Source organism: Sycon ciliatum, chromosome 3, assembly GCF_964019385.1.
Source record: "Sycon ciliatum chromosome 3, ocSycCili1.1, whole genome shotgun sequence".
Lineage (NCBI taxonomy): Eukaryota > Metazoa > Porifera > Calcarea > Leucosolenida > Sycettidae > Sycon > Sycon ciliatum.
The window spans coordinates 22,033,893-22,045,535 of record NC_088645.1 but is presented as its reverse complement, the minus strand read 5'-3'; the positions used below and the strand labels follow the sequence as shown (position 1 = coordinate 22,045,535).

Sequence of the window (11,643 nt, the reverse complement as noted above, 5' to 3'; positions counted from 1 at the left end):
GACTGCTGTCAAGTGTTAGGTGGACGAGCACGTTGCCATTACGTTCAGACATCGTGGTTTGACGCTGAGACCACGGTGATGTGCTGGAGTTGCCAGAAGCGACGAAACATCGTCCACTGTGCCCTTCTCGAATCCGATCTTCGGTGATGGAGGCTGTGGATGGTGGGCGATCATCGCGTGTGTGTATGTCCACAACCCGCGCAGCCAGCAAGCATGAAGTGGGAATAAGGAGGAGTAGAAGAAGTGGGCCATGACCACGCACGGCGTGACGTGTCCCGGAGTCACAGAACGCCATTGCTAAGCGGACACACCCGTAACATTAGCGCTCACTTAACATCACTATCCCGCTAGTTGGATTCGCTTCTCAGTTTCCAACATAATAATTATCACTGAGGCTTTTTTCAGTTATTGATCCAAAGATGGCCACGCTCGAATGTTGGATTTACCGCTCAGCTGCCAGCATCCACCAGTTGAGACGCTCTTTTCTACGAGAACTCCAATCATGCTCATGATACGCAGTTTAAACCTGACTCGACAACGAGATAATACCAGCTACTGTGTATGAACATGGGCATCACGATACGTGCATTGGTTGTGGTCGAGCTCCGAGCGGCCGCAAGCAAGCTGTCCACGAATCAGAATAATTTATGGGCAACAAATCCGTTTCTCGTGTCCCGTTGTCATAATGATCGTCTTCCGCACGCATCATTCTACTTAGACTCTCGTAGGGTATCCTCCGGAGAGGAATGCACTATCTGGCACGTGGCTGCAAGGTGTTGCCTTGGTCTATAATTATGTACACTGCAGTGCTGGCAACTGAAATCCGACCCCTGACTGGTGCGCTCGCATCGCAAAGAGTCAAAGACCCAACACGGGATGGTAAAACTACGAAACAGGGACCGCTAGAATGTAAACCCACCGCTCAGGGGGTCGGATTTCAGTTGCCAGCACTGTAGCATCACTGCTACTGTCTCCGCAGCACCGATGGTACGGAGCACGACACCAACCGCAGCAAAGCAGAGTGCATGGCCGAACACTTCGCCAACAAATGCAGTCTAGGGGCAGACGACCTATCCGCTCCATTTCCTTACGTCCGACCACGTACTGACCGCAACCTCTGCACCGTCCGGTTTCGCGAGACCACAGTCGAGCGAACTCTCCGCCAGCTCAACCCCACCAAGGCCACTGGTCCAGATGGGATACCTGCCCGCGTCTTGAAAGCTTGCTCTGCAGAATTGGCACGGCCGCTTTCAAAACTATTTACATGCTGTCTTCGCTCCGGCATCCAGCCACAACAGTGGAAGGTTGCAAACGTAGTTCCAGTCCACAAGCGCAAGTCTAAATCGTCGCCATCAAACTATCGACCAGTGTCGTTACTGAGCATCCTCTCCAAGGTCATGGAGACCATAGTCAACAGGGCAATGAGCAACTTCATGGAGACGAATCACGTCCTGTCAGAACGGCAATTTGGCTTCCGTCGCGGCCACAGTGCAGCAGACCTGCTGACTGCTCTCCACCACCAGTGGGTGCACACCGCCGGAGATAAAGGAGCTTCTCGAGTGCTGGCCATCGACATTGCTGGAGCATTTGACCGGGTGTCTCACACTGGTGTGTTGCACAAGGCTAGAGTGTATGGCATCTCGGGAGACCTGCATCGGTGGCTCCAAGACTACCTCTGCAACCGCACACTTCAAGTCCTCATCTCCGGCCAGACATCAGCCAGGCGCCCAGTTAAGGCTGGGGTGCCACAGGGCAGTATCCTGGGCCCCACCTTATTCTTGGTCTACGTCAACGACCTTGAAGACCACCTCCCAATCGGCTCCAACCTTGCCTCATTCGCCGATGACACAACCCTATACGCCGAAATTGCAACGCTCGCTGCTGTTCCTGACAACGCTAGAGTACTCCAGGCTGCTGTCGACCTTGTATCCAGTTGGGGCTCGGATTGGAAAGTGCAGTTCGAGCCAGCCAAATCTCAGGCCCTTACAATTTCCCACCATCGTCGGGACTGGCCAATACCCCCCATTGTCTTCAATGGAACTCCTGTCGAGGAGCAGCCCTCCATCAAAGTACTCGGCGTCACGTTTGACCATCAGCTAAAATTCAGCCAGCATATCCAAACTGTTGTAGTCCGAGCAACGCAGAGACTTGGAGCCTTGCGCAAGGCATTTCACTTGCTGACTATTCCTGCCCGGCTTCGAGCCTACAAAGCCTTTGTCCGGCCGGTTATGGAGTACTGCCCAATCGTCTGGATGGGGGCAGCTCCTTCCCACTTGTATCGGCTGGACTGGGTGCAGGAGCGAGCCATCAAGGCAATACATCCGCAATGCTGGCTTCCTAGCCTCATAATTCGCCGCACCATCGCTGCCCTCTGCCTCCTGTATAAAGCCCTTTGCGATAATTCTCCCGCTCTTCTCTCGAGAATGGCTCCACCGACACACCAACCCAGGACCACACGCCTCACCCGCCAGGCTGTACGACTGTCCACCGCGCATCCCCATCAGTTACAGAATGTTCTTCCTGCCAATTCCCGGAACAATGTGAGCCGAGCCTTTCCCCACTCCGTCATCCCAATTTGGAACCAGCTGCCTACCTCTATCATTCCCCACCCATTTCACCCAAAGAACATCCAAAAGTTCAAGACAGCAGCTTATCACCATCTCCTCAGAACGAACTGGCACTGGGCCACTCATAGCATACGCGAGTAAGAGGGTACAGTGTCCTACCATGCTTGGACATACATGTAATCTCTCCTCACAGACAGTCTCCTCTTGAATTTAAAAGTCTAACAGCGTTCACATCAATACTCAACTTATTCTTTTGCTCACTGAGCAATACAATCTTTCCATTTTCTTTCTTCTGTTTTCTTTTTCAATTTAATCCTACCTACCCAAATATCCCTTTGGTGCGTCCATGGAGCTATGAAGCCGAGACCTCTGGTCGGCGGAGCTCAATGGGCCCCACCACCACACTCCATCATTCACCCCAGTGTCTGGAGATATGTGGATTTTGTAGAAAAAAAAAAAAAAAAAAACTGTGGTGTCTTGTGTAAAAGTCTTTCTCGTATACTATTACTAGTAGTACGGTATAGAAGCCTGTTTTGAATACAAGCATGAGCCATTCGCCGACCTGACACTTACATGTAGCTCCAGCACCTCCCCCAGTCGCAAACCAACAACCTTCCAACTAACTTGGAAGGCTCACCTCGGAGAGGTGTTGGAGCTAGGTGTCAGGCCGGTCAATGTCTTTAAATACGCCTTGTCAGTTTTGTGCCATTTTGTCGCACTCGCTGACTGCATAATTATGATGATCTGGTTACGTTGGTGGACAGTTAGTCATAACTCGTAACATTGTTTGCCCTTCTCCTTTTTTTCCAAAATTAAATTGGCTCCCCATCTGAGTTCACATCAGAAATTGCATGTGATTTGTGCTCTGTAAACGTAATGTCATTGACAGCAACTTCCTATGCAGTCTGAGTCCAGAACAGCGACGGCTGGGGTAGCGTAGACCCGATAAAACTACTTGCAGCATGGGTTCATGCTGTACATGCCCTGAGTATTAGGGTCCGGCGGATTCTGCCGGCAGAAAAATTGGCAGAATTCGGTACTTTTTCTGGTAAATTTCATGCATGTTTGGTATGTGGATAAAGAAATGGAGCAGAATTCGAGGAATTGCCCGCCATAAGGTTTGTATGGTTCTGCCGATTTCACAGCTTTCCGAGCAGAATCTGCCACCTTTTTGAGCAGAATCCGCCGGTCCCTATTGAGTATACAATGTAGCACTTGGTCACCAAGGCAAGAGATCACGGGGCACGGGAGGCAAAATTTAATAGTGTCGCAAAACAAAAAAAGATAGCTGGCCATGAAATCAAAAGAACACGCCGCATTATTGCCTTTAAAAGAGGTGTCCATGTGAGATGATGTCCGACTATGAAGAGCGGTACACTAGCAATACTTGGGTTGATATGAAAAAATGTCCACAGATCAAGAGAGCAGAAACCAACACTGGAATAGCCAATCGAATAGTGAATGTAGATGTTCCGGCACTGTTCTGAATAGGCCTTGACGGATTATGCTAATATTTTCGTGAAATATGCTTTTCGCATTGCTGAAAAAATTGCAGAATTATGCTATTTTTTATGCTAAAAGTTATCATATTATGCCCCATTATGCTCACATATGCTGCTAATGCATAATGGTTCTGTGCAAAATAACAGGGGATTTTTTTGTAGAGGGCGTTGTACTGTAGTAGCAAAAGTTCAACGGGGTCAACGCACCGTCCGACCTAGCTACGACCATCACCAAGAGTACATAACCCCAAGAGTGTGCAACTGCCTGCACAACCTCTATGCTGTGCTGCGACGGCAGAACTTCACATCACGTGACATGGTTTAATTAAAAGGTTATGCTGGCAAACAGTGCAAAGTGACCACAAGAGAGTTGTAGCCAAAGCTGGGCTGCGTACAACCCAGTGTCTATCATGCACAGAGTGCACGGTAGGGCAGACCCGAATTTGCTAGCAATTCTTCTAGCAAAATATCGAAGAATTTTGAAAGGGAATTTGCTGGCAAAATGGAGCAAAATATCTGTGTGTTGGCTGGGAATTGGGAGATTTTACACATATACGGTGCACATGACTCATTTCGGCACAGTTTTACCAACACGTGACTCACTTTTTCTCATTTTTGCCAACACGTAACCCACTTTCGGTCAGTTTTCTCACACGTGACACAAATTTTGGAGCAAAAAGGGAGCAAGATATCGAGTGGCCTAGCAAAATGAAAGCAAAATTTCGACGATGCACGAGCAAAATTATGCCGCAAAATATCGAGATTCAGCTGGCAAATTCGGGTCAGCCCTAGTGCACGGGTTCATCACGTGATGTGAAGTTCTGCCGTCGCAGACCCCATAGCTGGAGTTGCACACTCTAGTCTTGGGGTTATGTACTCTTGCCATCACTGATTGTAGTGGACAGGACATGTTCATTCAAGGGAGTCGTAAACCTACAACTTCCTGGTGCATCTTCAATGTACTTGTATTTGTACTTGTGGAACATGTACAACAACTGTATGGAATTTGATGCGAACAGGCGGATTATTACAATTTTATGCGATTCGTATGCAATTTGCCTCGAATTATGCGATTATTCGATTTTGGTAGGAATTATGCGAAAAATTATGCTAGCATCATCCGTCAAGGCCTAGTTCTGAACCTAAGTACCTACAGGATTATATATAGGTGTGCACACCCATATACAGTATTATAATTATAGGTGTGCACATATTTCTAGGACAACACCATGCAATGCTATTAGCACACATACGTACAGATGGATATCTGAAGCCTGCACTAGATAGCCAATACAGTATCAGATACTTCGAAGTATAAATATAATATACCAAAAGTCCACCAAGAAACAACTCCAGTTGGCTGGAAGAAGCACACACTTTTACACTAAGAGTGTAAAGTTATAGTTTAACATGATCAACATACATGTGAACTTAGAAGGTGCGACGTGCCCCTCGTGTGCTCAGGAAGGCAGTCGTGAGTCAGTCAAGTGTCAAGTTCGGCGAGAAGCATGATTCCTCGTTGGAACAACCAACTTCCAAACATACATGTATTAATTATTTTATAGCAAAGAGAACTACTACAATGATGAATTTTTCCCGCGAGCATCCCGGTGCTTCGTAGAAAGGCAAAAAAAAAAGACGATGATCACTTCAGTTACCGTCGTAACAAAGAGCCCATCCGTCCTCTTGGTTGACTTCTGGCTACTGGCTCCCAGCATAGATGCCTGATTTTTCTCGGCGTGAAGACTAGCAAACGGCTACCAACTTCGCAGAGACAGCCGTTCAAGGTGTTGGTGTACGGAAGCGGAAACCACTGGCTGGAATTTGGTGACAGCATGAAAATATTTTCACGCCGGCCCGAACTAGCGTTCGCTCTAAAGCAAATCAAGAAACCGTTGAAAAGTAGCGGGCAGAACTCCATGAACGGTGGATGGGGCAGTGCAGTGCTGGACCAGGTGCGAAAACTCACAGGCCGCGTGACAGGTGTGGAGAAGACCGTATAGGCAACAGCTGGCTTGTCGTGATCACTACAAAACACATGGAGGTGGCCATCATACACGATAGCTGGCGGTGCTGAGAGCAGGCCGGCTGATGCAGGGAGGTTCGGCCAAACAACCCACTCTGTATTTTCCTCAGTCAGATCAAAGGAAATGACGTCGAAACGAGCAGGAACGAAGACGCTGGTGTTCGTAGAAGCAGAACCTCCAACCACTACCACTTGGGTGTCAAAGAAAGTTACGAAAAATCTAAAGCGATACTCGGGTAACCGTGCCAATTCCCTCCACTGATCATTTTGTGTGCGCTTGTAGAGAATAGCTGGTGTGGCCGAGGGGACTACCAGGCAGTACAGACTGCCTCTATGCTGCCTAACAATGCATGTTTCCGATTCTTCGGGATGACCACAAACATATTCTGGCAGGTTTAAATCGACCCAGGCGGTTAGCTCAAGGTTATCTGCGTCCGCGCTGACAATCCTCCAATTGGGCCGGTGTCTTCTAGACAGCAGTGCACCAGTGATCCTACCATCATTGCATGTCAGAGAAGCCACTACTGATAGATGTCCTTCTGGAATTGGGAGCTTCCCAATAGTCTTCCACTGGAATACAGGAAAAAGAAAAAACACAAATAGAAACACAAACAAACCAATACTTGCTTTAACTAGGGGTCAAAGGGGTGTACCGGGTTCCCAGGTACCCGCCCGTTTATCTCCAGTACCGTTAGTAAAAGGGTACCCGCTTGGATTTCGATGATCCAGTCAGTACGAAACAGCACTGCTGGGATCGTGCATTCTAGGCGGGAGTCAATTATTTACAACTCCACGCTGGATGTCTGCATTGGTGTTGCATTTTCGCACCTAGTAGATCTACCTTTTCAACTATCAGACACAAATCAATTTGCGAATCACAATGTGATATCAAAATGCAACCGGAGAACAGATAAATTAAAGTTTAACTCGGATGGTAAGCCAGTTAAATTATGGTGGAAAAAGGAGGACAAAATGTTATGACTAACTGTCCACCAACGTGCTCTTCTTCGTTACGCTTTCCTTCCCCTCTTGGACCTTTCCGAACCTGAGCCTTCCAAGTTGGAAGGTTGTTGGTTTGCGCCTTGGAGAAGTGTTGGAGCTAGGTGTCAGGTCGCTGAATGTCTCAGTACTCCTTGTCAGTTTTGTGCCATTTTGCCGCACTCGCTGAATGTATAAGATCTGGTTACGTTGGTGGACAGTTAGTCATAACTCGTAACATTTTGTCCTCCTTTTTTCACCATAGATAAATTAAAGTCTTGATTTATGTGAAAATTGCGTAAAAATTAAATATGGCTCCTAAAGTGTACCAAGAGTACATAAGTTACCCTCCAGAGTGTGCAACGCCTGATCCAGCTCTGCATAGGGTCTTGGTCGAGCGTAATCGGATCTTTGCGTTATAATACCGTACACGTCTGAGGTGTTACGGAGGTTTATCATCCCGTAACGGACTAAAGATCGGTTGGCTAGCACGCAACAAGGAAGACTCGAAACTCAACGAACGTCGCCATTCTTCTCTAAAAAATCTCTGGCAAGCTCACCACGAGTTTTGCCGATACGCTCGATCGACAGCAAAAAAACAAAAGAGCGTACGGGTTTGTACTCGTGCAGAGTGCAATATTGCAATGTGCAATGCAGTGCCCAAAAACATAAACACGTGACGAATGCATGCGGCAAATACGGCGTCGCGTCCGGAATCGCGGTACTCGACTACGGGATTGCGATACGCTACGAGGCGTTTGAGGAAATCAAGATATGAAACGCTGCATCAGTGCAGAAGCAAGAAAACAAGAGAAACAAAAATTCAAGTGTGAATTGTAAAGAAAAGAGAACGAAGTACTTGAAATACTTGCTGTGCAGAGAATTTGTGCTGGTGAAATATGTCTATCAATCTGCCAGTGAGTGGCAACACCCCAACGGGTGATGACAAACCCTGTCAGAAACTGCGGGGCGTAGAATAGAAAAACTATGGAACGCGGAACGAACAAAATCAGGTGAGAATCTGCACAACGATAATTATGGCAATTCCTGTGGAACGAATGTCTATTACTCAACCGACTAGAGAATAGATTTCGACTGCTACTTTGTAATTCATACAACTAGCGCGATACTAATAAGGAGAACTGAATTGTATCGACGCAACAATATGTCTAAACTACAAACGCTATACTAAAATACAACAATAAATTCTGAGAATAATTACGCAATTCGAAGATGTCAAGGCACATACATGAAAGCAAACTAATAACACAAATCCATGAACCACGACAAGATTACGTAGCTGCATCAGTTCACATTATGGCGAACGTCTTCAGCACATGAGGAGAACCCGGGGATTCGTGGGTAGTCTCGGATCAAAAACAGCGGTGCCCTGCCTCGCGACCGGCCTTGCACTGGTGTAGAGTGTACGCATGACATCAGAAGATCCTATGCAGAGCTGGATCAGGCGTTGCACACTCTGGGGGGCATGTACTCTTGAAGGTACCCTTTAACCCTCCTGTTATTAAAGGGGAAGTTAAGGCAAAAATTAAAATTTCACCAGTTGTAGTCTTCGGGGTGCTGAGTCGAATGGTCTTGGTCCGAGGAAGCTGAGACGCTCCCTTCCTACTTGAATCCCAATCGAACTCGCGCACTTCCACCGAAACTGGGTGACTGCGCCCTACTAGATGGGGATTTGTATGCAAAATGTCACTAAAAGCGCCATTTCGTTCTTATAAAAGCACGGATGACCGCGATTGGCCCATATGTTGTAGTCTTTTGGACGCTGAGTCGACTGGTTTTGGTCCGAAAGGGCTGCGATGCGGCGTTCCTCCTTTATTCCCAATCGAACATGGTTGAAGAAGCGGTCACGTGCTCCTGCGTACACCAGTCAGCTGGTCACCGTGCCTGCAGGGTACAACTTACTAGCCTGTTTGACCTTTTTTGGGTGCAGTCCTGTCACTCGAGTTGAACTCGAGTTGAACCTTGGTGTGAAAGTTGTCACCTGCTGGCGTGGTGACCAGGTGATTTGGGCACCCAGGACCACGTGACCGCTTCTTCAACCATGTTCGATTGGGAATAAAGGAGGAACGCTGCATCGCAGCCTTTTCGGACCAAAACCAGTCGACTCAGCGTCCAAAAGACTACAACATATGGGCCAATCGCGGTCATCCGTGCTTTTATAAGAACGAAATGGCGCTTTTAGTGACATTTTGCATACAAATCCCCATCTAGTAGGGCGCAGTCACCCAGTTTCGGTGGAAGTGCGCGAGTTCGATTGGGATTCAAGTAGGAAGGGAGCGTCTCAGCTTCCTCGGACCAAGACCATTCGACTCAGCACCCCGAAGACTACAACTGGTGAAATTTTAATTTTTGCCTTAACTTCCCCTTTAAGAAAATTACCCATTCGTTTGTTAAAGGTACAATGTACACCCGTTTGACCCCTACTTTTAACAGAAAACATCACAAGAATTAGTACATTAAAAAAAAGCTTACCACAGTTTTTGGATGGGTTTCATGTGTTGGCACGTCTGGTGGACCAAGGAGAAGTGAACAGCGAGACAGCTCGCCCAACTCTCCTTCCATGGATGCAAGATGCACCAGTAATTCTCTTGTATTTTGCATGTCTGCTGATTCGGCACTAGCGCTGAGCTGTGGAGCTGCACCCCGCTCCATCAGCAGTTCATCCCTTTCCGCAAGCAGGACCGTCCGATCCTCAACAGCATGCTGAGCCGCGGTCAGCTGCTCTTGAATGGTATGCAGCAGTTGATCTCTCTCCACCAACACGGCCGTCCGATCCTGCACAGCTTGCTGAGCCGTGGCCAGCTGCTGTTCAGCATCACGCAGCAGTTCGTCTCTTTCTGCCAACAGGGCCGTCCGATCCTGCAAAGCTTGCAGAGCCGTGGCCCGCTGCCGCTCTTCACGCTCCTGCAGTTCCTGCAGCTCCTGCAGCTCCTGACGCAGATGTGCAATCTCGGCTTGGTCGGGAGACGGCTCACTCGTGTTTATCTGCGTACCTCCAGCTGTGGAACTGCTGGCTGCAGGCTGCTGCTGCTGCTGCTGCCTGCGAATGATCTTAGTCATTGCTCCGAAACTAGCACAAATGGAGGACGCGTTCAGACGATGAGCAGGATCCACTTTCAAACACCTGCTGATTATGCCATGAAGCGGATGGTCAGATCCAAGATCTTGGAGATCTCTCGCTCTTCCCTCGCGTGCCAGTGTGAAAATGTTGGGAGGCTCCCTGCCTACACACATGGCCAGCAGGCACACACCAAACGAGTAACAGTCGGCAGGAGTACCGTACTGTGTCCGGCCAGGCTCATTGGATACACCATGGGTCTCTGGTGCCATGTACGTCTGGGCTCCAGGATTCATTGTCATCATCTGCGCCTGTGTCCTGTCATCCAGCTCTGCAGCTCCACCAACGTCTGTAATCTTTGCCTTCAGCTGCACATCCCCAGCTTCAACCACCTCACACAGCATTATGTTGTTGGTCGTCAGATCCCTGTGGATGAAACTGCGACTATGCAGATAATCCAAGGCAGAAGATACACCTTGAGCGATGCTGCATTTGTCCAACAGCGATAACGCTGGCTGAACACTGCAACGTTTTCGCAATGTCTGCGAAAGACACTCCATGACCAATCCAGGTGTGTCATGAGGTCCAGTCGCTGCCACCATGCCAAACACCTGAACAATATTCGGATGCGGCAACTCCTTCAACATCGGAAACTCTTGCAGAAATCGTCGATAGAATATCGAGGACTGCCCATATTCATCGAGGACGAGAATGGGGTGATGTCGTTTTATCGCTACCGGAGTGCCACGCCAATCCCCTGGAAACACCACTCCGTACGCACCTCGCCCTAAGACATGCTCGGACTGGTTCACGCCACACAGCAAATACTTGGACGGGACTAGGTGCTCAGTGGAGAACTGGCTCCTCCGGCCCGAAGAGCTGGCCATTGGGAACGATTCAAAACAGAACTGCTATACTATAGTAGGTGAAATGATTTTTGAGGAGCTCCCATTCATTGTCCGGTTTGCGCTTTGAACGTAGATTGGCATACTGTGGAAATCCACACCATACATGCGTGCCGAGGCTTCGACTTCCGTCCAGATTGTAGAATCCCGCGGATAAGCCCATAGGCATAGGCTTATCTGTTTCACCGTGGCAAGGACATTTCGGTGGGCTTATACAAGAACATGGGCTTATACGCGGGCATGGGCTTATACGCGCACGCTGACACCAAACGTGCGCATTGAAAAGTATCAAGGAAGTGAGAAGTACCTCGATGAAAGCCACACTCCCCCACAGTGCAATCGAAAACAACCCATGATTGTGTTGTACAAAAAACCTACATAGTACGACCAAGAGTCCATAATTTATGGACTCTTGGTGCGATGAGGCCCACGGCTACGGCCCAGCTTGTAGTTGTACGATGAAGCTTTGTGATGTTCCAACCAGGGAGTAGTAAAATGCATATATTTTACTACTCCCTGGTTCCAACTGTCCCTGGGCTTATGCGCGAGCATGGGCTTATCCGCGGGATTCTACGGGTAGATTTGC

At 48.4% G+C, this 11,643-nt stretch overlaps 1 protein-coding gene across 1 annotated transcript; it reads right to left on the bottom strand.

Moving 5' to 3' along the window:
- Positions 1–4,980: 4,980 nt before the first annotated feature.
- On the bottom strand, positions 4,981–11,304 carry LOC135811741 (uncharacterized). The gene is made up of 2 exons (XM_065324981.1): positions 9,567–11,304; positions 4,981–6,665 (listed from the first exon to the last, which is right to left on the bottom strand). The coding sequence occupies exons 1-2, from the start codon at positions 11,037–11,039 to the stop codon at positions 5,724–5,726; spliced, it is 2,415 nt and encodes an 804-aa protein (XP_065181053.1). The 5' UTR covers positions 11,040–11,304; the 3' UTR covers positions 4,981–5,723.
- Between the last annotated feature and the right edge of the window lie 339 nt (positions 11,305–11,643).